Consider the following 27,573-nt stretch of genomic DNA (forward strand, 5'->3'; position numbering starts at 1 on the left):
CCTCCTTTCAATTTTTATTTTCTCCAACTCCATCTCCCCCTCTCTTCCTTCCTTCCTTCCCTCCCTCTCTTGCAGTTTGCTGTACTCCACCACTCTGAGTTGGATAGGATGTTGCATGAAATCAGTGCAACATAAAAAAATAAAATAAAAACATATTTGGTAGGTATGCAGCATTGAACGATAAATGAAAGTTTTGTTTCAAGAGAGAGCTCATCGCTTTGATTTGAGAGTCCCTGACGACAACATGTGCAAATTTACACACCCCAAGCATGATTCATGATGAAAAAGTGCATGATTTGTGTTTGTTATTTTTAGCATGATGGCAAAGATGACAGTGAGCAAGTGGTTTGAAGGTAGAGTTGACAGAGATGACTGGGTTAGTCTACTTTCATGGTAAGGCTGCTATGAAGTTAAACAAATCTGGTATCCTCACTAATTATCCATGTTGTCACCTGACAGTTTAAAACAGGAATCATTCTCAAAATATTTCGATCAAAGAATGAACATTTGGGGTTATCAATTGATGACTTATTGTCACCGTCGCTTCAAATTCTGTGACTTGTTACCAGTGATATTTCTCTATGCAGATATGTGGGGCTAAAACGTGTTAAGGTCATGTCTCAAAACATCAGGTAGGAACAACCACTTGTTTGTGGCATCATGCAATCACTAACAGAAGAAGACACGAACGCAGACATTACCAAAACGTAAACATGAACATGAAAACTAGCAGGTGTAGCACGATAGTAGGGATGACAAAATACCTTTATGAAAATCAGAGGCAGAAATGAAACAAGTCAGTGAGAGAAAAAGAAGATGAAAAAAAAGAGACAAGAGAAGCCATCTATGCCTGCTAAAAAACACTGATATACATTACTTCGTTGTCAACAGGATGATCTGTCAAATGTATCAGGATGTTGGGTGAAAAAGCTAACAGAGGAAATGTCGTTAACGATGTTCATGTAAAACCAGAAAGAAAATGGTCTGCAAGCATATCTTTCTCCCATCTTTTTCACCCTTTTTTTTCCATGTCTTTGCTGCAAACCACCCAAGACTATCTCTCCTGCATATGTTGTCTGATTTGCTGCAATGTGCACAGCTTCTCCCAGCAACACAGCGAGACTCATGGTATGAGCCAGGAGTCTCACTGGATGTGATGCAGCACTGCACAGTGATTGAATATACCTTGCTTTACAAAAGAATAAAAATCAAAAATCAAAAGTATGTTTAATTGCAAACAGGGAAGTTGTGAAAACTTTGGTAGAGGGTGATTTTCCGGTGTGTGAAAGATGTTCTCCTGACATGGCAAAAGACAAGAATTATTTGACATTGACATCTTTTTCTCCTTTTCCGCACAACTGTGTGTGAGTTTTTGTTACACCAAGAGCTAGCACAGCCCCCATTCGCCCTTGTCGAGCAGTTTTCTGGACTTTAACCTGAGAATATCCTGCTGCTGTACATGACATTGGCAGTGTGCATGCACTCTAAGCTAGCAAACCCATTGAAGATAGAACTACACATGAGACTTCATCCCATCAAGCCGATAACACAGCCTCGCTGGCATGCTTGACTGCATTCTGAAAGCAATTGTCTAGCAGCAAACGCACTGCAGGTGTACCCTAACTTGTACCCTAAATTGGAACTCTAATGCATGAGTGCTTCATTAGTATCGTTTTACTACCTGTGTGAGCTCACTAACCACGCAAGCAAACAACACTTCTTTGGGTTTTTCTCCATAATAGCAATTAAACTTACACTCTCAAATATTTCACATCAATTCCAACAAATGCAATTCAGGTAGACTCATATTCCCATAAACGTAAGAACGAAAGAAAATAAAGAGGAAAAGTTTCTAAATGAACAGCTGAAACTACAATCTACAAAAGACTTTGTTGGCCACTTTTCCAGTCACTTGATAGAAAAACTGACCAAGAGTGAGATACTTGCTACAGCAATACAATAAATATATCGTACTGGAAACAGTTATTAATAATACACAGGCTTATTAATTATTGCACACAACAACTACGATTCCATACATTTTATATGCTTACACTCATATGTCTTAACTTCTCATTATTCATCCGCTTTTGTCGAATTATTCAGATACTTGTAAAATTCAAATGTTCTGTTCCACAGGCTAAACATCTATTAACTTCCCTCATCCTATCACATCACAAAAAAAAAGAAGAAGAAATACTCAGAATCAAGTTATCTTAAAAAAGGGAAATCGAAATAATCTGCAAACTGCATCCCTTAAAATGTGCTCCATCTTGAATTTCATTATACTATAAACTCACACTCACTGTACGCTGTGAGAGCTCATTTCTGAAACAATATAATGAAAGTAAAGATTTCCCTTCAAACTACCATTATCATAAGTTTGGTTAAATCACTTGACTAAACATTCCAAAGAGTTTGTTAAATATATTACAGAAATCTACATCATTCACGTGACTTCATATAGTACAGACAAAGACCGCAAAGACCTGCACAGGACTCAAATCAAGTCGGGTAACTAGGATGAAAAGACCAATAAAAACCCAAGAATTCAATGATAACAAGAGCAATAATATGATTATACAATATGTGGAAGACTTTTAATGATTGTTCCAGTATCCCTCAACTAAAACAATGCCAGCAGCACATGCCAACACGATTGTTTTTTTTTTTCAAATGAGATAGATTGAAATGAATAAATAGATAGATAGATAGATAGATAGATAGACAGACAGATAGATAGATAGATAGATGATAGAAAGGGTATAGTTACTGAGAAGAAGAAGAAGAAGAGAGAGAGAAGAGACAAGAAATAAGGAAATGGAAGAAAGATCTCTCAATTTGTGTGGCTCCATAATTTGTGAAAGTGCTGTTAGTGACAAATCAAATCTAAGAGCAGAAAACAGACATAGAGAAGTAATTAGGACCTTTGATTCTAGACAGCTCCTACTTGCAGTGACAAAAAAAGAGAAATACCCGTGTCTCGTTGGTGTCCACATTAGCATCAATAGATGTTGGTGACTGATATGGCTTGGCTAAGCATGTGCATTTTGAAACATAGAAGGCAAACGTGTGGCCGTAATTGCTCACTGAATCAGGCTCTTACTACCAACTTCTCTCCTTTTGCTTCCAATGAATGGACACTCACAGACACCGTTACTCCTTTTTTTTGTTCTGCCAAGTGATCAAAACCAAACATGTTCACGCACACCGCTGATTCTTTCCGTACCATACAGAAAAAAAAAATATGAAGAAAAAAAAAATCCAACCAAATATGGCATGCCAACGCACTCCAAATAACGGGCAGCATATATCTAAGTTCAGTACATGACATGGTTTTGTTTTTTTGTTTTTTAAACAGACTCTTTCAATAAGTCTGTATGAGTTTGAATAAGGCATGATTTGTTGACTTCTCCCACTAATTATCTACGTCTCGACACGACAACCACGGCTACGCCTCCACAGCAAGCTCCCACGCTTTCCCTCTACACCGGGTCTGAGGAGGTCTGCTGATCATCGCTGCTTGTATCCACCACACGTCCTCTTGCGTAATGTAGCGCACGATGGGGGAATCCCCCGACACTTTCCTCTTTTCTTTTTTTTTGCCCCGACCTTTGACCACTCTCACAGACGATGTCACGAAAGTGAAAGTCCCCATTTTCACACACAGTGATGAATACTGAGTTTATTCACAGCTTGTCACAAAATCACTAGAATTGCACATCAATTCTTTAGACACGACTTCTTTAACATAGCAAACCCTCCTACAACAAAGTGCCATCGAAGTTCTCACACATTGAGTTGTATTTTATATGCTGGTGACACTCTCATTACCTCAAAAGCAAAGGTGCTCTAGTCGTCATACATTTCAGTCTCTTATCTCCATCTTCTAAACTAAGGATCAGGCTTGATCAAAGACCAGTACATTGGGCCTGGATCAGGCAACCTGGAGTACAAAATAGATAAAAAAAACTGCCTACAAAGCATGACTTGGGTCATACAAACTCTCACTGATACCTTCAACTCCATTCTCCACACATGGGACTAAGAGGAGGCAGTAACTGGATTACACATGGATTAAGAGCATATCATTTTGGTAAAAACACAGCTACTTCATTGCAATCTACCTATTTGACAAATTGACAAAGCATGTGGCAGAGGTTGTGAACTTTGGACAAACATAGAGAGAGGACAGAGAAAGAGTAATATACTGACATCATCATACTACGAGGCACACACTCACACACATACACACGTACACATGCAGGAGTTGCATTTGAACATTCGCCAAGCCAACTGAACAGGAATGTCACGCGCGAATCGCACTGTGAGTGAGGACATGTGATGGATACTGGAGAAGGTCGCGGACGCCAGCTTGGTGACGATAACGGTGACGACGATGAAGACCGCTAGACGAGATGGACGATGACGAAGTGACGGAGAGGGACTGGGTGTAGAGGCGTGGCTGATGGTTATCCCGTTACTAGGTGGAGGCCTCATTTGGATAACTTGCTGATAACCCGGACTAAAGCACCATTCTCGTCTTTCAGTCGCTGATTGTCAGATCTCAGTTGTTCCATGGCCTTTGGGGGAATTGAAAAAACAAAATCATCAAATGTTTAATCCCTTTGAACTGAAGTGTTACTGAAGGATAATTCTTCAAACCCATCTAACAGTCATCATTAAAATTCTCCCCTTCACATATATCTGTACAAACTCAAACAGCAGTGGCGCTATCTAGTCTCCATAACAATGTACTAACAATGTGCTGACAATGCTCTACTGATGCACAGTGAGAGATCTATTGATCGTACACGAAAAAAACATGGGGGACTATCTCTATCTCCAAGCTACCATATTTTTGTAGATTTTCCCAGCAATTGTTACACGTTGGAAAAGAAAAATCAAGCTCTAAGCTCTGAAAATGCATTTCTATTGTGAAGTGACACTGTTATAGTCACGATAAAAAAGCAAATATTAGATGCAATTACCACATATACGCTCTGCCCGTGCCTGCTGCACAGTAACTCCCCATTACTGGAAGTGCACAAGTCAACACCGAAAGTGTGACCCTGCTTGACCTCCACAAGTTGTGCGTGGGTGCGTAAAATCACCACATTCATTTGCATAGAGTGTATGGCGAACGTGTGAACCCGACTGCTAGCAACCATCAAATGCTTACATTTATATGCTTTAGGGAGAATTCTGTTATAATACTAAGACTGATCATAAGTTCTTCTAACTGATCATAAATAGAATCATAATATTTAAGCAGGATTATAAATCAAAGTCTGATTATACAGTTGTATACAATTGCAGAAAGATCTGTTTACGGGTTCATTGGAAGCATACCATAGTTTTCTGTAGACGCCATATCTTAATGTTATTTTTGAAAAAAAAAAAAAAAACGAACAACAGCAAGTGTACCAATTTAGTGTTCATATCGTTTTTCCTAATCCTTCTCTTTCTTCCCCTCTCTCTCTTCACTCACTTACTGTTATTACATAATGGTATTTGCTTGACCTTTGCTGATCTCAGAAGTTGTTGACATGCAGGCTACAGGTTTTAATGAACTGCTAAACACGTATTTCCTTTATAAAGTTTCCTGTATCTAGTTGTACTGCATGTACTGTCTATGTCCTGCTTTACGACTGCATATACAAGCTTTCTGATTTGTACTTGGACATCTATTTGTTTACAGTCATGTTGATGTTGAGAGTCGCCGAGTGTTCACACACAAAAATGTGTCCCTGTATCCCTATCTGAAAGCTATATATAACCAACATTCCATACATCAGCTGTGTTGTGTAAACTCCTCAGTCTGCTTATCAAATGTGCAGCTCTTCCAGTTCAGACAAACATGTGGATAAGTATGTTAACTCGATGCACAAGTATCCAAAGAGCATGCCATTTGTCGGCAGCAGTGAATGCATAGACAAGCTGAGCTCCGCCTTGTCATGCACTTTTAGAAGCCTCACAAGAACTCAGAATTGAGCAAAACTTGATTGGAAAAACACCTTTTGGACCATTATTCTATAAATTTGTTTGGGAAGAACACAATTCAAGATTGCTTTCGAACTTCTCAAAACAACTTGATGAGCATAAAATGTGCTTCTAAACATGTCTACAAGCTACTTCTCTTGCGTACTGTAAAAGTGGAAATTTTCGCGGTGTTGAAATTTTCGCGCATTTCGCGCAACCAGAAACTAGCGCGAAAATAAAAGCACGTGAATATTTTTGCTTGCTATGTGTTCCTATGCGTGATGTCTTGATTCCGCAGAATTAAAAACACGCGAGACTCTTCTTAACCGGCCAAGCGCGAAAAATTAGTCGCACGAAAATATCCACTTTTAAAGTATTTGAAAGCGGTCCATTGAGCGGTGTTGATATTCTTGGCACGTTGTACCGAAATGAAATGGCTAAAAATGCACACCATCTCACCTTCACTTCTTCTTCTAGTTCTGAAATTCTTCGTTCTAATCCTCTCCTCTCCTGGAAAACAAACACACAAGAAAATTATGAAGGATACAGCACTCATTACAACACCTCAGTATACATGGCATATGAAAATAAGCATCTTCCTCATGGCCCTTCCAAATTCCATTAATACAACTGATTGTCACAACCTCAATTAGTCCATCATATTCTGATGAACTGACCTGTTAATTGTCAATACACCTCAGTTAGGACACTGAAGGCTAAACTTCAGTAACCAAAACGTCCGTTGAGTCACACTTTTGAAAAGAACCTGCTAAGCTATGATAACAACCTTACTACAAGATCAATGCCTGCTCATTCTGAATCGGTTGCTGCAGAAAATTTTACAGGGTAGACTGCACATCATAAGTGCTGAGTATCAGTTTATCTACTATTTGAAGCCTTATCAGCAGAAACCACAGTTTCTTTATTTATAAATCAAATTTTAGGTACTTTAGTTAAACTAGTTTTGACAACTTCAAAATAAAATACATAATCTCAAGTCTAACAAATTTGGCAAGGTAAAGTTGTCTTGGAAGCTTTTAATCTAATTTTAATGAGAGTACATCCAGGACAGCTTTACCCTCTTGTACAGTTTCCTCAGCGAACAAACAAACAAAACAGGTTTCAGAATTTTTGCAAACCAATTGGCTGACTGTTATGTGAGAGTTTTGTGGACTATCTGGAAAAGTGTCCACACTCATCTTTATTACTGAACTATGCGATGGTAAATCTGATGATGAAAGCTGTGCATGGCCTCACAGTTATGTATGAAAGTTTCTTCCAGTAATTATTTTGCGCTGGATGCACAACTCAATGACACTTAAAGTCTGATGCACAAGTGCATTTCATGAACTAATGGGATTGTATGCACTTCATTGACTTTGGAAGCAGTCTAAGATCCAACTGGTTTAGCTGTGCCTCATGGGTTAAAAACAGTCCAAGGTTAACTTGTGCACACAATTCCCACTGATCAAATCTAACCTGTGCATCACACATATTGTGCGGCTTTGCTTGTCCCCCCAAAACTTGGCCCACACATTTGGAACCAGACTTACTCGTCTGTCGGAGTCGCCTGCTCGAGAGTCTGACCGTCGGTCTGACTGGGACCTAAGTTCTGCTATCTCCTGGTCCTTCTGTTGTACTTGACCTTGGAGCTTGGATATGAGTGTCTCCTTCTCCTCAAACAACTGCAAATGAAGTGTAAAGAAAAACAGTTAAGGAGAGAATGAACATGGTAATCCATAGGTTTTTTTGTGTGTGTGTGCGTGTTCTTTTTTTTTTTTTTTTTGCGCAATGCCTGCAACAAGCTGTGGTATCTGGAACACTGTAATGCCAGGAATTTTCGCACACAAGAAATTGACACAAATTTTGCAAGGAGTAACGACTCCCACGAATAAAATGCACACAAAAGTTTGTGTGTACACAATCCAATGCATGTAGAGTACTCGTAATTTTCTCATGGTCATCAGTTCGCAAAAGTTTCATACTGCACAAAAGGCCATTGGCCACAATTCACAAATGTTTCTGGTTTTACAGTATGCAGTACATTATTGGAAAGAAGTAAACTACAAAAACATTGGTGTTTGACAAAAACATGCATCACATAGTTCTGAGTCACAGGAAATATGTGACTATGCACCTTGTGACTTTTGACAAAGTTTCCATGCTTAAACTGTGTTCATTCAATCAGCTGACATAATGTTTTATGCCGAAGAACAAAGCATGTAAAAATATACAGCTAGGTGGGACTACAGAATTATTGTGAATGTAGCTACAAAGTGGTTTGTACATCACTCCTTGCCTGTACAGCAAGAATCTCTATTTTCTTTAATCCAAAAGTAGTTTCTTGTACACTGACAATTATGAAAGCTAAATTTCAATAATCCTGCGTCACCAAAAGCAACACAGTACGATGATGAACAAAGTAAAGAATCACTTTAATACTGTACAGAGGAGTAACCCCCCCCCCCTTTCTGCTGAATCAAGAAAGTATATATATATCTTATATCAAGTATCGACGAGAATGTCCTGTGTGTTACATAAAACTTAGAAGCAATGACGCATTGGAATTTAAAGAACACTTTTGATACTCCCCTTATTTCCCCTCCCTTGTTTGAACCATTTTGGGTAACATCCAGCATGAACTGAATTACTGACAATTTACCCCCAAATAATGGGCCATATATGTACAAGCACCCCCCCCCCTAAAAAAAAAAAATGTATATATATATACAGTGTATATGAAAAGAATACAGAGAGAGAGATACTGAGTGGCTTGTAGGTTTGCATGAAGGATCTAAATCTCTGATAAAGTAGAATTGCACACGATAAGACTCACCTTCTTGCAAGATGGACAAGGTTGGGCAGAGCTAGCTCTCGATGAGACTTGGTTTCGTTCCGAGCCTCCCCGAGACCTATCCAGCACCGAAGAAGAGGAATCGCCATACCTGGGCGACAAGGGGGGAGAAAAGGCTCCGTTCATGACTGACTTGTTTGTACGGCGAAATCAATTCCACATGCACAAGAGCACTGTGGGCAACATTACGTACATTCTCCTATGACTGTGCATGATTTGCCCAATGAAAGCTTTGCAAGGAACGGAAGTGGAGAAACATTGACCTTTTCAAATGCTATCCAGTTAATTCAATTTGGCATTAAAATGGGAATCTCAAAATAGCTAACTTGGCCCAGTGGAAGAGACATCCACTTGTGGGGATCTGCTTAATTAAGAGGCAAGATTTATCACTAATCTCTTACAAAACTGACTTTTCACTCATCCTCCCGTACAGTCCTTCAGTACAAAACAAATCAACCTCACTTTGGGAATGTTACATGAGTAGACAAAGAACCTAGTTACATGAAAGCATATAATTGCCAGCAAAACTCTCTTAAGAGTTTGATCTGAGAAGTATCATAAAGACAGTTATGAACTGCAAACAATACTACAATTCCAAGGTGTTTTTTCCCCCTATTATCTTAAGATGACAATATCTGGACAGTTCCTGCTCTCTCTACAAAAAAAAAAAATAAAATTTAATAATAATAATAATGGTATTAAACTTATATCTTGGTGTTACATCCTTTTTTTTCCCACTTTACAGACTCACCATATTCTCTTCACTTTTCATGCAAGATGTCCAGCTTTCATTCAAATTTAGGTCAGTTCTTTTCATCAATTCCCCTGGGAGTACTTCAGGGGGAATTCTTACTATCATCATAAGTAAATACCATATCAAATCAGCAAGATAAAAACATGCGTTAATCCTTTTGATAAATACCTGCTTCCTACTGAAGAAGTTGATGATGGTCTGGTGGAGCGGTCGCTTGTCTGAGGGGAACAAAAATGACGGAGGAAAAGTTAATCACACATATGAGGCACCCTTCACTTCCAATCTTGCCACTCATCTACAAACACAGTACAGTCATCATTGGATTTAAAATGCAATATGTTGTCAGTCGACAGTGGTGGACATCCATCATGAGCTGTTGCTCTTGATATTGGTCAAGACTATTACATAACCCATCTTCCAGGATTTATGGATAGCTATAAAAATGTCCCTTAAATCTACCTGACTGCGGGAGGCATCTTGCCGTCAATTTGGAATAAAAGGGGCACTTCCATTTTGAGAGGTTATTAGAAGGCAGAATCCAGGGCCCCATTTCATAAAAAGTTGCTGAGATAGCAAATCTTGCTGGAATGACAGGTGTCATGGTAACGACAAGAATCCAGCTTCCTGATTGGCTGTTGCTATGTGAAGTTGCTATTCCAGCAAGACTTGGTATCCTAGCATCATTTATGACATGGGGCCAAGGACTCTCTATTCAAGCAATGCCTTCCTGCCTTCCTGCTTCTTAGTTGTACACATCTGAACGAAGATTAATTATTTCAGCTCATCTTACCTGTACCATTGCTTCATATTGTAAGACTATGTGAAATCGTTTAGTTCTCATTGTTGGTGCGTACGTACCGTGTCATTTTTCTTTCATTTATGAGTCATCATTGGCATACATGTCTATATTTTGCAATTTATGGAATTCACTGGCACTTTCAACATAAATCAAATGTCTTGCATGCAGAATGACGTAGCTATCTTACTTGGGGGTGAGGTGGGGTGGGGGTGTGTGTGTTACACTTTTTGTCTTAAATTTAAAAGTTTACACAGTGCTTCACAGGTGTACCTTTCTTATCTGAGTGGGAGCTGCTCACAATCACAGACATTCACACACATGTACACTGTACATATACAAATGTGACCTACAGGGAATTGGATGTGGATACAAGGAATTACAGACAGACAACTTTCATACTGGATGCAGGATTAGGAGGGGTGAGAAGTGGCAGTAATTGTCGGGATGTGGTATAGTAGCATCATCTTTCGCGGACTGTTCACAGCTCTCCACAAGTCTAGTGCTAATTTTGTTGATTTTTTGTTGTTGAAAGGATTCTTTGCAATACATACAATGTATGCCCATGTCATCTCATCTTGGGCCATGGGCAACAAAAGCCAGACTCTTTAAATGTGTGAATGCAGCCACATCAATAACCCTAGTTTTGAATTCTTGAGGCTTATCCATGCATGCCAGCAACCTCATCCACTACATACATGTAGTGTGTTCAGTACCAATGGGCAAACTACTGTCTCTGTTCAAATAATGGCAAAGATGCTGGCTATACCAATTACGTACTTTGATCAACCACATTCCAGGCTTGTAATATCATATCATGGGAAATCCAACAAAATCTTCCAGGAGAAATGTTAGATGACTCTCAGTGTGTAAAAGAATAATATATATATATATATATATATATATATATATATATATATATAATAAGTGTGTACACACAGTCAATATACAAAGTCACACATATAAGAAATGACGATGCAATATTGTTTCCTCTCAAAGATCTTTCCTCTCCTTCCATGTTCATCTAGTACAGTTCTCGCCATCTTGTCAACACATTATTTGCATGCAGACTATAAGGATGCTTTTTTTTTTCTTACGTCCCAGGAACATCTTTACAATGGATATTGTGTACATACAAGAATGTATACATGTGTGTATTTGCTGTGCACTAGTAAAACTTATTCATAAATTCACAATCAACACAATAACAGCACCCAAATCCCAAACATTAAGACCTTAAATAAAACCTCTATCCAGATCCATATACCGGTAACAAGATAAGGACAAAACATCAGCATCATCAAGGAGAGAGAGATTCAGCTAACTGTGTCTGGGTAGAAGGGACAATGGATTGAATGGTTGCAAAATGACACATGAAAAACCCCACACAGACAGACTGATGACGCATTCGAGTCATTCATCTGGGGAAAACACCTGGGTAGACTGGGAACATTCCTAGAAATGCTATTTCACCTCTTCCGAAGAAAATAATCAAAACTGAAATGGTTCTGATGAAACATTTCATTGTTTTGCTTTGCGTGATCGAACAGACTTTAAAGTATTTGCTTCGCATTTGTTTTTGTTTAAGAAAATGTATTTCAAAGACAAGGATTACATTTGCAAAGATCAGCACAATTTTTTAAAGAACAGAACACATTGTGGTAGCTAAAATGGATGTTGTAAAAATACAATTAGACAAAAATGCAAGAAAGTAGAACATAACAAAGATCCCTCTCTCTGTATTTCCCAAGTAGGAAGCAATAGCCTTGACCAGTGCGTGTAAAATAGAGACTCCCTCAAGAGGATAAAATGCTGTCATAAAAACAAAACAAAAAAATCAATATTTTGTAGTCTTGACATTATTCCAACTTGACATACTGCATAATCCAGAAGTATCGTGTATAAAACTAGTGGCAACCTTCTTTTATCGTCATCTTCACAGCCAATGTCTCATTCTGTCACAAGACTCCCTGCGCAGAAAACAACATTTAGGAAATTGGCAACAACCATTACTTTCCCATTTGTGAGAGAATTTTCTTAAATTGAAGGTGATCCTGATCAGTGACTTTGCATGCATTTGGAGAGGTCAAGTCCGCAAATCCCATAAATGTCATTATGACCCATCATTTGTGAATCTTTCAAGGAGGTATAATAAAAACAGTCCACTCCTCCAAAATGCCTTTTGACTGAAGCACCACAAGTATCCAAATCTCATTTAAATGCAATTATGACACGTGATTCTTTAATCTGTTAAGGAAGTGTAAAACAATCCACTCCTCTGCATGCCTTTTAATGTGAAGCACCAGTCTGCACTGAAGAGCAACACAAGCTTACACCGAACTGAAAACTCTGGAGCAGTTATCCCTCTAATACAGTGAATGACAATTAAATGAGCTGAACAATTCATAATGGGCACATAGCATCATGATGTGAGAGTTGTGTCAACACACACAGGATGAGAAAGTGCTTTTGGTATTAAAAGGTATAAACCCCCACTTCAAAAGACAGGAAATAAAGACGCCTGTAGAGTGTTAGGTCTCACAAGACCATGTAACTGATCTAAACTGCGTTGTCATAACCAACTGACAGCTAGTCAATGATAAGAATAAGAAGGGCAAACCTCAGAAAACAACCCACCCTGTCTTGACATAATCGATTTCATAGTCTACTGAATGTATGTTTCCATGACAAAATTTCATCTGACCCAGACAGAGTAAATGTGCAATGTTTTGAACCTGATGCATCAACAAAACCTGACAATGCAGTTGATCATCTACTGGAGATACTGCTTTTACTGATTTTAAATATAATAACAACAATAAAACAAATAACATTACTTGATGCCACAAGAGCTGTAGTGCGATAGTATCAACAGCAATATAAGGGTACGCAATTTCTGTTTACTAATAACTTTAGAGTTTGCCCATCGAATGGACTGCATTCCATTCTTGGCTAAATGAGCATTTAGTACCATGCCACTGACTACCTTCTGCAAAGAGCAATAATGAAACAAATATCCATATTTAAATTGTCTATGACGTATTGTGTTGAAAGCATGTGCCCAACTGTAAATAGGCATGTAAATAAATGAGTGTAAGAATGCATGTGTATGTTGCTACTGCATGGCCATACAATTGCTGATCGAGAAGAACACTGTCTTGAGAAGACATTCTTATTTGTGTATGAGGGCAAGATTTCCAATTGATGTTCATTTACAGATTAAATGTCTCTGGAGGGAAAATGTGTGTGTGTACATGTCTATTGTTTTCTACATTTGATGATAAGAATTCACATACTTCCAGGTAATAACTATTCAGTTAATTGGTTCAGCAGCTAGATCATAGTCCACTGGAGGAGCGAAGGCCACATTGAGCCAGAAGAGGGGTAAAGATTGCAAGTACGGAATGGCTAAGGGACAAGTTTTGTATTTCCTTTGCAACGTCCACTGCTGGCAACAATTGCATGTCCCCTTTAATGCGAGAATGCCCACCAGCAGGGACTGTGCGTCACATCTTGAGTGCAACAGGGTATTCCGCATACCGCAAATGCCCGACAGATAACTGATCACCAGTCTGTGACTGCCAGCGCTCCCTGTCTGAAAAGGTTCATCCTAGTCTGATTTTCTGATCATTTCATTCAGTCATATTGATGCAGTATTTTTTTCCACTACCTTTAAACTCACGGCATACATTACCATAGCAACAGCCAGGATGGCATTAGTCATTGACATCATGTAAATACGTGAAAATGTACTTTCCTATCTAACAATTTTGTATTTGCACATACTACGAATCTTGTATTTTTAAGTTCCTGAGACAAATAAAATGGCAAAAACTTAATTTATAATTTCACTGCATGATAAATCACAACAGAAAATCTGACGGAAAGATATCTCACCAGAACAAACATCAAATACGAGTCATTTGCATTCCTTCTTACAGAAGGAATTCACAAAAATAGCAACTTATTCGCCACGTCAATTGCTGTAATTACTGGAAGACTGAGTGAGCTCTAAGTAGGCAGCTTAGGCAGAAAATCCTCATTATACCCTATTATATGTCATTTGGCCTTGTCTCAGTAGCTGGGAGAGAGGGTGTTAGTTAGGGGGATTAGCTGTCCCTGCGATGTGGCACCTGTGGGGAACGTGCCAACGCACCAAATAGCTCACCCCTCCAATCAAAAGCTACCGGCCTTCCAGGGCTCTTTAACCCCCTGTACGCCCTACTTTATAATGCTCACTACCCGCCTGTCATGATTAGACTGTAGACATGCCTGCTTGGAAAGCATGTGTCGAGAGTAGCTGGTTTAAGTGTTGTCTTGCTACAACTACGCTCATATAAAAAAAAAAAACAGCCCCAAAACAAACTGAAACAGAAGAACAGACAAACCAAAACATAAACATCAAGCCCTTGAAAACACTCTTCTATGAAGAGATTATGAAATATTTGTAAGAAAAGGCATGTTTACTGAAGGTATGTTTACTGAAGTCAAATGTATACCGGTAATTACAAGGCACCAATATGAAAGTAGAATTGAATGTCTGCTTCGGGCTGCTGGCTGATAAAGCACTGAAAATAAATTGCACTCAAGAGAACACTGGTTAGGCCAATTTTCAAGACTCATAGCTGACAAAATCATCAAAGCAACTGGCTGTCATGAATTCAATCAGAGTGGGTAGTTTCTTGAGGCATCTTTTCTTTTTTTTCTTATTTCACAACCAAAAAGAAAATAAATTGAATCTTTACAGACTTCAGTCATAAATATTTGTGTTCATTCAGTACTTTATGAAATACAATGTAATAAAATCATAACAAATGAATTTCAGATATTGATGGATGGGCTTTATCTACCAGACGACAAGCAAGTTTTCCTTTTCAGACAAAATTTTGCGAAATTATATCATTACTCATATCTGTCATCAACAACAAACTAAATGTCAATGTGTAAAATGCTGTTCCTTCTGGGCCTATTGATACCTTGACAGCAACATCTGCCAGTCAGACTTAATCTGTAGTCTAAGCCTTCCCAGGCTTCTAATGACACAAATATGAAGTTTTCTTTGAGAGGAAGGGGGAGGGGGTGGTTTTTATACATTACTTTCAAGACTGAAATTTTAGAATCATTAATCATGAATTAGATTTAGAGGATTTAAACAAACATTAATCATAAATTTAGTTCACTGAGCTCTTCACTTTGTAACAAAGATGTGCAAACCTTTGTTTGTTTATTTTTGGGAGGGAGGAAGGGAGTAAAAAGGGAAGACAGTCAATTTAATTTCATTTATGAGTGCTAGGCACTGTTAATGATTAATTAATGTTAATAAGGAAAAATTGTTATGCACTCACAGAAGTAAACATCCTCTTCAGAGAACTTCTTGCATAAAAACCAGATCCAGGGAGTATAACAATGACTCTTAAAACTGTCTTTTCCCCCCATCTTGACAGCATCTTCACCCGAATTCACATGCCCCCATAGAGACACTGTCGTGCACAGTTAGTGTGCTAGGGACAATTTATTGATGGTTCAAAGGTCTGTGGGCGAGACTAGAAGACCTGTCCAGGTACTGAGTGGGAAGGGGGCCCCCTGACACTCTATATAAGGCAATGAAGCAATACCACCATTGACAGTAGCCTACAACTACAGCTGGTGCGCTGTGCACCGGTTCTACGCTGTCTCAAATTTGTATCCTTGGTAATGTTCCCTGGTGATACGCAAAGCTAACACACAATCTGGTAGCTATCTGTAGCAATATTTGCATTAAAACATTCCACAGCTAGAAGATCAATATCTAGTTATGTATCAAAGGCCTTGAACAAATTTGAGGACCATATTGAATCATCTGTGCTTTCCATGTAGAATAAAAAGGAAAAGCACACACACATTTGAAGTTTGCCTTTTTTACATAAAAGTGAATACCATCTTTGCTGCTCTCACCGCAATGTCACAAAATCAAGAGCATGACTAGGATTAAATTTGGGAAAGCATGTGGTCTCCTTGATCCATATAAAAACAAATGATTAAAATCCTACTTATGAATGACAACACAAATTCAAGGTATCAAAATGACCAGTATTAAGACCCATGCACATGGTTTTAGCTGGCTGGTGCCAAAGCCATATTCATGATTACCCATTTTAAAGAGCAATTGTGATGAAGAATCCTGTTTTGTGTACATGGGTAGCAACGGCAGGATATAATGGACACCACGGCAATTCAGTTGTTCAAAAAAAAAAAAAAAATCTGTTGTTTTCATGATCGCAAAATTCACGGCCCACGAATCACTGGCATACTCTTACTTTAATGGGCATGCAGCATTTGTGATGTTGACTTCCTCAACAGAATACAAATTCCTTCTTCCAAACCCTTATCCCCCCCCCCCCCACACACACACACACACATACATATATGTCTAGAGATAGTGGTGCAAGTGGGCTGTTGAGCAAGAGCAGCCCAAATGGTATCATTTTATTATAAGATATTCCTTTCCCTCACAAAAATAAGCGAACAATGGCAAACAAATATCACCCCCCCCCCTTTTCTGACTAACAACTAATTCAACAGTACCATCAACAGAGACTATGTGCAGAAGTCTTCACAGGGTGCAAATATTTGGTTATTGCATGGTCAGTGTTTGATTAATTTGTAGAATGAACAAGGGATGCGTGTGTTCACCACAATGGGAGGACAAATTTGACTGAAAGAAGGGGCATTGAGTATTTCATGGGATACACACACACACACACACACACACACACACACACACACACACACACACACACATAATCAAGGAAGGCTCCAGTCACGACATCCAACTGAATGGTTAGAAAGGATCGCTTTCTTCAGTTTATGAATCATTGGTGGTGGGAATTATTTGATTTGAAGATGACCAAAAGCAGTTCATTGTATATGATCCAGCATGGGCACTGATTTTGCAAAAACACAATGTCATGTCAATGACACAAAAAAGACATACCTTTCCCTCTTATCCCCCCCCCCCCCCCATGGTTCAGCTGAGCTCCAATGATGTTAGTTCTGCACAGACATAGTTACAAAATCAATCTGAACTGTACCTGAAGAACACTTGATTGCTTCTACCAAAAAATTAATTTCATTTGTGCATGAAAATATTACCAGATTTTTAATGATTACGATAAATCCTTCCAAAAGTCTTTGGGAATATTACTCAGCCATTTATATATTGAGCAACTGCTCCAACTCACAGATAACCAAAGTTTCATGGTATATAGCTGACTCAAAATCAGGATAAGTACCAAATATGATCTGAAAAAAAAAAAAAAAAATTGACCAGCCCTTCGAAGAGCTTATGCATCACTCTTCAACTACAAATCACAAATGGAAACAGCGATAATGTATCAAAACAACGTAATGTGCTATCCTGACATTACACTCCTCTTGATATACTGAAGAGTGCAAATTTCCATTTGAGTGAGATGACACATAAATATCTGTTGCTGTTAGCATAACATGAATGTTGGAGTGTGCAGAGCAAATGAACTCTTGAAGATTGCTGAAAGTTTGTTTTCCACTGGGGAACTAAAAAATAAAATCTCTTGAAAACCATGAGGGGTGATGAAACCCTAAAAGGGTACACTAGGGACTCCATGCAAAAACAGATTTTCTGTCTGAAAACTGTGGAGCTGATCATTTTAAATTCAACTCAACAAATGGAGCTGAAGAAAGGAGGCATCTAGAACTAATCTTCATACAACACAATAGGTGAATAAACTGAATGGCTCATTCATTTGCCCCCTATGATATTTTAGGAGACTTCAATAACTGTGAGCATCACATCTGGGATAAACCTCTCATAATCTAATCTCATCTAATCCTCTTCTAAAAGGTTTTCACATACCTCGGCATACATAGAGAAAGATGCCTGTGTTTATTGCCTGTCATCCCAGAAAACCCACATTGCACAATATAGATCTGCACAAGCAATATTAGATGCAATATGATTCACATTCTGTTATTCGGTAAGTAATTCAATTGAAGAAGACGCTGCTTCGAGGCCCTGATCGATGATACTTACGTTTAGGAAGAGTCTTCCTAAATAGTTGGCCATAGCTGCTTTGAAACCATGATTCTCTGCAAGCCCAGACTTTTGCTACGGTTCGACCACGTGATACCGGTCTTTCTATCTCTCGCCCCCAACTCAAATGTGATCTGGGGATCAACTTTCCTTTTATATTGGTCTCAACAGTCTAAAGAACAGGAAACTCTTTTTACATTAAAAAAAAAAAAACATATATCTTAGAGGGAAAATGAAGCCTGAACAAGACCACAAGGACAAGGCAAGATCTAACAATGGCCACATTCCTACCCAAGCTCTCTCCATACAGCTATCATAATAATGACTCCCAATCTACAAACACTTGAACAAATGCATAACCTTCAAACTATTGCAAGTTACACCAGCACCTGGAGAGCAACGCAGGGTACACTCCGGCATACCTGTCACCCCGCGACAAGTGTGTGTGTGTGTGCCACATGCTCATTGTGCTGGCCTACTTCGTGCCGCCACCATTCAAGGGTACACCATGTCGCACCATGCACGTCTTTTGACAGGAAAGAATAGTGACTCCTACTTGAGAGGGGTTATTGTGATGATTTTCACATGTTTCTCTGACTTCTGACTCGAACAAGAATGTTGCTCCCATACACAGATAGTCCCTATCCTTCCCTACTGCTAGTTTCTTGATGTATATTGCAATATATTGCAAGATATATAGTAGTACACCTGACAAAGCATGTAGATAGATACAACAAGCGTCTTGTGACTGTTACATCACAATTACACATGAATATTATAGATTTCACCATGATTCATGTACAATGTATTACAGTGAGGTGCATTTGCTACTGGGCAGCAACTCAAAGTGCATGCATAAAAAATCATTATGTAACTTCTAACATGTACGTTTTATTTCACAAAAACAGCCCTGTTATCTCTCTTAAAAAAACTACAAGATTTGTTCTTTTATAAGACTTTAAACATATCTAAACCTATCTATCTGCATGTTATATGTCATTAATGAATCTATCTGCTATCAATTATTTATCTATTCATATCTCTCTGCATATGCCTATCCACACGTATAGCGGTACATGTTGCTCTGAACTGTTATTGCTTTAATTCATCATTCAATGATCCATTAATATATCTCATTTTATCTCATGAATCCACTCATTTACCTCCAATTCACTTAATGCTACATCTTGTCGGATCAGTACATCCATTCACTTATCTAATGAATCCATAGATTTACTTCCCATTCTCTACAATAAAACACCTAGTTTGGATATGTATGTAAATTCATTTACTTATCTCATGAATCCACATATCTAGCCCCATTCACTTAAATGGCACATTTTGTTTGGATCTGTAGATCCATTATCTATCTCTTGAATACTACTTTCAGCTTCCATAGTGACACATTTTGTTTGGATATCTGTAAATCCATTCACTTACTGTAAAAGTGGAAATCTTCGCGGTGTTCAAATTTTCACGCATTTCGCGCAACCAGAAACTAGCGCGAAAATAAAAGCACGCGAATATTTTTGCTTGCCATATGTGCCTGTGCGTGATGTCTTGATTCCGCGGAATTAAAAACACGCGAAACTCTTCCGACCCGGCAAAGCGCGAAAAATTAGTCACGCGAAAATATCCACTTTTACAGTATCTCATGAATCCACATATCTAGCCCCTTGGATCTGTGGATCCGTTCACTTATCTCCTGAATCCTAAGATCTGCCTCCATTTACTTAAATGACGGGTCTTGTCTTGAGATCTGTGGATCCATTCATTCATCTCATGAATCCACAGATCTAGCCCCTATTGCACGTCTTGTTTGGATATGTGGATGGATCTGTAGATCCATTCATTTGTATCTCATAAATCCATTGATATAGCCCCTATTCACACAAAAGACATAATTTGGATCTGTGGATCATTGTATCTCATAAATCCCTTGATGTAGCCCCTATTCACACAAATGACACATCTAGTTTGGATCTGTAGATCCATTCATTTGTATCTCATAAATCCCTTGATGTAGCCCCTATTCACACAAATAACACATCTTATTTGGATCTGTAGATCCATTCATTTGTATCTCATAAATCCCTTGATGTAGCCCCTATTCACACAAATGACACATCAAGTTTGGATCTGTAGATCCATTCATTTGTATCTCATAAATCCCTTGATGTAGCCCCTATTCACACAAATGACACATCTAAGTTGGATGTGTGGGTCCATTCATTCATCTCAAGAATATCCTGATCGATCAAGCTTCCATTTACTTAACCCTATCTTAACTGGGGGGGGGGGGGGGTCAATTTGACCCCCCCCCCCCGGTAAAAACTTGGTCTCAAATAGCCCAGTTAGAATAGGGTTAAATGACATCTCGTTTGGATCTGTGGATCCATTCATTTAATCTCATGAATCCACAGAGCTAGCCCCTATTGTAAGTCTTGTTTGGATTATGTGGATGGATCTGTGGATCCATTGAATTCATCACAAGTATATCCAGATCAAGCTTCCATTTACTTATTAATGACATCTGGTTTGGATCTGTGGATCCATTCATTTAATCTCATGAATCCAGTCCATCCAATTGGAGACTGGCTGGTACAGGAGGAAGTGCTCTGATACCGAATGCTGGTATGCCAGACAAGGGGTCATCCGATCCCAATCTGACCTTGAACCAGGGATGCCTGTCCTCTCATGTACCAACTCCGGATGAAGCGAGCAATGTTTCTCATATTCGTTTCGGTATGACAGATGTCTCTACCATGGATGGATGGGGTAACTGTATACAGAAAGGTATACCTTCGCTACCATGACGCTCACCACAAGAGGGTACATGAAATGCATCCTGCTCTCCAACTTAACATTTGACCTGCGGCTTGTATTGTGCAGTGTTGGAATATGCTCCTATAATTTGTTTACTAGTCTTGCTTAGACTTTACATAGCAATGAGGTCTAATGGTCTGAAATCAATCTTACATTTCTAGATCATATCTTCATTCAAGAGTTGGAGTATATGCCCATACAATATGTTTAGAAATTTTGTTCAGACTTAGCAATGGGGTATAATGGTTTAATATCAGTCTTATATTTCTAGAGCATATCATCTTCATTCAAGAGTTGGGATATACTCCTGTAATTTGTTTAGAAATCTTGTTCAGACTTAGCAAAATGAGGTATAATGGTTTGATATCAGTCTTATATTCCTAGAGCATATCATCTTCATTCAAAAGTTGGAATATGCTCCTATAATTTGTTTAGAAATCTTGTTTAGAGTTGGCAATGAGATATAATGGTTTGATATCAATCTTATATTTCCAGAGCACACCTTCATAATGATACACAATCCTGATCTCACTGAAAATAATTAGTAGTCTGGGGTCCTTCACAAATTTTAAACTGACTGCTTTTCTGAATGGACTGTGAGTGTGTATTATCATAATAACCCAGATCCTGTTGCGAACCTAAGAGATATGCTAGACACACATAACTTAGCAATCATTCAGAATCAGTCATTTTGACACTTGCATGTGATGATTTTTCCAATATTTTATAATCAACCTAGAAGCCTGTCATAGTAATAGCACATGCCACCTCCATATCATAATGAGATATCTACTTACCTGACCCATACACAGTCGCTCAAGATACATATGTATACAGTATACACACAGTTAGAGTGGGAAATGTAATTTCTAACAAAAATATGATCACGAAGCTTGCACCATGCTCAGTTAAGGGTTTATGTTGACTAACCATTGATTGTTACAATGACAAGCTACTATGTTTATTGTTGCTGGGGCGACAAGTCCTCGTATCTACAAAATGTCAAATGTTCAGGAGAGCCAAAAAACAAGGCGGCGAAAGCACTATAGTGAATGGGATAGCCTTTCCTTTGACATGCCATGGTGGCTTCATCTTTTGGGGTAAGACACTTGGGATTTGGACAGGACATCACTTAACCCATTATTTGACCATTCATCCAAAAAAGTCATTTTCACCAAAATTTCAGATACAAGGTCTTGTCACCCCAGCGACGTTATGCTACTGAACAGTGACTGTTGAGATCATAAATGTAGATGCTATCATAAGACATAATTTGTATATACTGTAACATATAATCATAGTGAGATCAGAAAGAGACAATCTTAGCTGAGTACTTTGCTTTAAATTGTACATGAACCACAGCCAAAATACACATAATTTTACATGATGGCTTTCTCTTCATGTATATTCTGTGTACTGTATACGCCATATATTTTGCGGGGGTTTATTTTCATAAATTTTGCAAGTTGGTTGCTGTTTGCACTTCTAAAATGCCAAGATTTTTTTATACTTGCACAATAAACCATATTGAATTGAATTGAATTGAAAAAGAAATTACCTCTGGTTCTGACATGAAGGCGATGTGCATCCATTTATTACTGTATTCTATGATCGCAAATTTACCCACTCGTGAAATCATTGGCAGGTTCTGATTCGCGAATAATCAGGCTCGCTAAATATATGGCGTATACAGTACTGCATCTACTGAGTAATGTATTGAAGATATGAAGCAGTGATATCTATGATGTGGTAAACAGAGATCTGGAGATGGCTACATCATGGATGCTTAAAATGTGTATTGCAAATCTACTGGATTGTGGGATATGCTGAACCAAGGTGAAACTACTATCTCTGTGTGATGGTGGAAGAATATCAATGAAAGACATGATCACACTATCATATAGACTGAATTTAATGAGTCTAAAATGTATCCGGCAACATCAAATAAGCACATAATATAGCAGTGGTGCGGTATAGAGTCAATCAGATATCAAAATATAAATGCTAATCAGTATGAAGGGATGATTTTCAGTGCTAACAATGTATGGGGTGAACACTGAGTGTGGGACAGATAAACAAGGACACCTCTATGAATGAATGAATATGACAAGGAGAAAACTAGCTAGAAAATTGGTAGCATCATACATAATCCATCTGACATTAATCACTTGAACACAATATTTATCATCTTTATTTCTTTCGTGAATCAGTGTACTTGCTAATTGTTAAGGGTATTTATTTTTTTTTGCTTTTGTTTTTGTTCTTTTTTTTTCTTCTTCATAACAAGCTATGTGTTCAGAGAGATACGAAAACATGCAAAATATCCATTCAAAACAACACCTTGAGTTTAAATGGAGGTGGATTTTTGTTCCAAAAAGTATTGGCAGATAAATATGACTACAAGGGTTTGGTACAGGACTGGTTAGTGTTACAATTCAATGTATATAGCTGTTACCATTGCACAGAATAATGTTACAAGAGATATTCACTGGGTACAGTAACGATGGTGGCAACTGGAAAACAGGATGAGTGATACAAACAAAAAATAACATGGGATGGGTGCTTAACATGGAATATACAATATCATTTGCTGGTAACCATGGAAATAGAAATATTTGGTAAGGAAATGTGTTTTCCCCCAAGGAATGCTTACATAAGAGGAATACAGGGGTGATGGTCGACGGCCCTGAGGGGAGAAAAGGTGAGAGTTGTGACCCAAAAAAGAGGTCCCAGGTCAGTTGTTTAGGAACAGGAAATTGTGAGGACATGGTATTCTAGCCATGGAAATATCACATGGAGATCAAGTCAGGAAAGCAAGATACTCAAAATGTTAATTTGACAGACCTTACTGCCAAGGAACTGATACAATCATCAAAGCACACAATAAGTACAAATTAACATGACGTTGTTATCATCTTTACAGATCTAGAAAAAAAACACTGTGAGAAGTAAATGCATTCCTTTTGAGATTACTCTAAACATATTATGAAACATAATCATTGCTACCATCACATCATTGTAAAACATATCACTCATACACGTTGATGCATACTCCTGTCACAATCCATATGGTGAACATGGGTTTCCTACCTCCCCCCCCCCCCCCCCCCCCCGCATTAATTCACACAAACCTACATACACATACACACACACACACACACACACATACACACACCCATGCAATAGGGACACATCACACAATTGGCTAGCATACAGACAAGCTTTTTATGTCAATGATTGGGTTTTGAATTCAACAAAAAGAAGAGCAAGAAGTGGTGTTACTAAAAACTTTTTCGCATATTGATTTCATAATTTCTTCCCCTAAGAATCAGCCAAGGATCGCCAGATATGGTGTGCTGTATCAAAAATATGAATGAAATTGAAGGACACATGTAAACAACCCAGGTAATAAACTACAAATAAGACACACACGAAAAAAAAATAGAGAAGAAAAGATACATTTGCCACTTCACCAACGGAATACAGAATGTATTTCACGAAACACCATAAAACATATTTGCTATACAGCCTTAACACATCATCGGCATGCTTACAGATGATGATGATGGTGTGTAAGATCCAGTGGAACCCAAGCGACTCCCTGCACTAGATCCATATCTGGATCCACTCCCAGGTGTGTAGGAAGAACTACCTCCAGATCCATAGCGATTATATGATCCGTACGACATGGCGGCAATCAAAGTTTGTGCAGTGATGGGGAGCAGAGCTCAGCCGTGCAAATGTAACGGCCGTATGTTATCACGTATGTCCTGCAAAAGTCTGTGATACCTTTTCCACAATGCGCATATATATCCTTTGTATTCTCAGTGATTGCAGATGAATACCGTCAGCAGTAAATGATATTTTCTCACTCCAGTAATGACCTGACGAAACACAAATTGCCACACACTGGGGGCTTTTTCCTCCAGCTTCTCTTGAGAGGGTAATATTGTGTCTGCCTGTCAATTAAAGCTTTGAATCTCAAGCTGTGACTGACAGCTAGGCTTCAGTGCAAGTCACATGTGGGACAATTATTGGCAGGTTCCTGGGCACCAACTTCCACGCAGATTGGAAGGAAACTGGAGGTTTACGGTTGCGAAGACACCTATTTCCTGTGCACGTGCGTCGAGTTCAGATCAGGGAACAACAACCTGGTGTTTGTGCGTATGGGGGGGGGGTGGGAGCTAAAGGCAAACTTCAGGAGAGGCTGACTGGCAGCAACAAGCTTGGGCTCTGACAGATGCAGATGTTTCAGGTGCAACAATGTGGCGGACAAATTGCAGCATAAGAGCAACACAGCTTGAGAGCCCTTGTGTCGTTACCTTGACAGTATACCTGATGAACTGAGTGCATTGCACAGCATGGAAGCACTGATCTATCACACACTGCTAGGTATACTTACAGTTGTATCACAATGGACAAACCAACAGTGCATCTCTACTGTGTAATAAAGAAAAGACAAAAATTGCACATAAAAATCAAGAGGTGGACAGGGGGATCCAGTCAGGGTTTAATCCAATATCCGTCACCAAGGCGACAGTGGAAAAGCTTCTTAAAGGAGATGCCCTAATTGATGAACGCCACTAATGAAGGAAGTATGACTCGTGAGCGCAGTTTCACAACCTAGTCGTATCTGAGGGCAATTCCTGATGCAGGGTACTGTCTCGCTGCTCATGAGAATGACGCACACATGGCAGGGTATTTGCCCAAATCAATACAATCAATAAACCCACACAACGCAGAAACACAGCACATCTGAGTCCCTGAAGCAGTGATTGGAAGAAAAAAATGCACATGTGATGTAGTCCAGCTTGAAATCTCAGAGCCTCCTCTGGTCCTTGAAAAGTGGGATGGATCATCAATCAAAATATACTATCCATTCAACAAATGTATAGACAATCTACAGAGAGGAATATAATGTCAAGATCACTTCCAAAACACGAGAGGCTGTAATAATCATGCGAGAGCAAATCTCCCCCACTGAAATGTATCTCATGGGAGGGGTCAAATGAAGATGCACTTGGGGATGGTAGCTTCCTCCTAATGTGTCAGCTGAATTCAATCTGACAGCCAGATGGATTACTTAATCCAAAGATCACATGAGGGGCTAATCCACATATGAAGATATGGCATACACGCACAAACAACAAGGCTGGATCCCTGTGTATCAGAAACGGTGCCGGCTGTATTTTGAGCTCACACACTCAATACACACATACACTAATGCAGCGGGATGCTCCCTGCACTCGGATGCGAGGGGATGGGTTGCCGTGGCGGCAGCATGTATGATGCAGGGAGGATGAGGCCAATGATGATGGGAGGCAGATGGCAATGGAATCTCAATCATCCTCGCTGGAAGAACAAGTCCACATTCCATACCCCCGAAGGAGGATTAAAGGACACAGGTCACACATGGGGCTACCATAGTTTCCTCCACACAGGGCTGTATGCACACACCACGTCTGTCTGCCGTTTCTCTGCTTGGCATAGACATGTAGATAGTCTCATCGCATAATGAAGTCTCCTATCATCGCACTGAAATCATTGTGTCTCTTGTTCACCTATCACTTCCATACATTCTATTTCTATCACCAATGATCTCTATATCTTCTCCATTTCGAGCGAGTCATTGATATCAGGCTGGTCTGGGCATTTCCCTATCTCGGTGGCTCTGAGTGCGGTCTCGAGTAGCGTATTGGTTCCTTGTACATTTATCATCCCAAATCAAAGCTAAAACTCACACACACTGTATACATACCAGCAGGATAGGTTATCAGAATTCTGTTCTATGACATCCCGGGGATTTTCCACAAACAATTCTGAATCACTCATGCTGGAAATAAATATTTCACATTACAAGTTGACACCCTTAAAAACTTCAATAATGGAGCACATAGAAGAACTTCCTTCTAAAAGTGCCGGTCATTCAGTTATCAATTCCTTGGTACTCCTCTATCTTAGATTGACAGTCTTTCAATGAGTGATCATTACTCCCGCAGGACTCGAGATAAAAACGTGTTACTCATTTGCGAGGAATCCAAACTGGTACAGGAGGCAGTGCAGTGAACATTTTTTTGCCTATCATGAGACCACTTGAGAAAATATTTGTTCAGTTCATCTGGCTGTGTTCAGGACAAATAATCACTTCAAACAAGGGCGCATGCAAAGACAAGTCTCTGTCGACTCTTTTCAGAGCCTCATCAAATCCAGGCTCCCCAGCTGACATCACGGATACTTCACGAAACACTCCGATTCCCGCAAATAGATATCGGCGACTGTTTAAAAATAAATTTGCGCCACTTGTCAACATC

At 39.0% G+C, this 27,573-nt stretch overlaps 1 protein-coding gene across 10 annotated transcripts in view; it reads right to left on the bottom strand.

The window, feature by feature from the left end:
• Nucleotides 1-515: 515 nt before the first annotated feature.
• LOC139736900 (protein phosphatase 1 regulatory subunit 12A-like) overlaps nt 516-27,573 on the bottom strand; it is a 120,808-nt gene continuing 93,750 nt past the window's right edge. For 8 of the 10 annotated variants that reach the window (XM_071647567.1, XM_071647565.1, XM_071647563.1 and 5 more), the window contains 6 exons: nt 23,916-23,948; nt 9,759-9,808; nt 8,819-8,927; nt 7,536-7,667; nt 6,442-6,492; nt 516-4,583 (listed from right to left, as the gene is read on the bottom strand). In XM_071647567.1, the coding sequence (XP_071503668.1) occupies nt 4,497-4,583; nt 6,442-6,492; nt 7,536-7,667; nt 8,819-8,927; nt 9,759-9,808; nt 23,916-23,948 (462 nt within the window). In that variant the 3' untranslated portion in view covers nt 516-4,496. The remainder of the gene's footprint in view (nt 4,584-6,441; nt 6,493-7,535; nt 7,668-8,818; nt 8,928-9,758; nt 9,809-23,915; nt 23,949-27,573) is intronic. The other 2 variants (XM_071647562.1, XM_071647561.1) reach the window with 1 other exon arrangement.

The sequence above is a fragment of the Diadema antillarum genome, unplaced genomic scaffold, assembly GCF_040938485.1.
Source record: "Diadema antillarum isolate AM-2024a unplaced genomic scaffold, OU_Dant_1.0 seq00000674_RagTag, whole genome shotgun sequence".
Classification (NCBI taxonomy): domain Eukaryota; kingdom Metazoa; phylum Echinodermata; class Echinoidea; order Diadematoida; family Diadematidae; genus Diadema; species Diadema antillarum.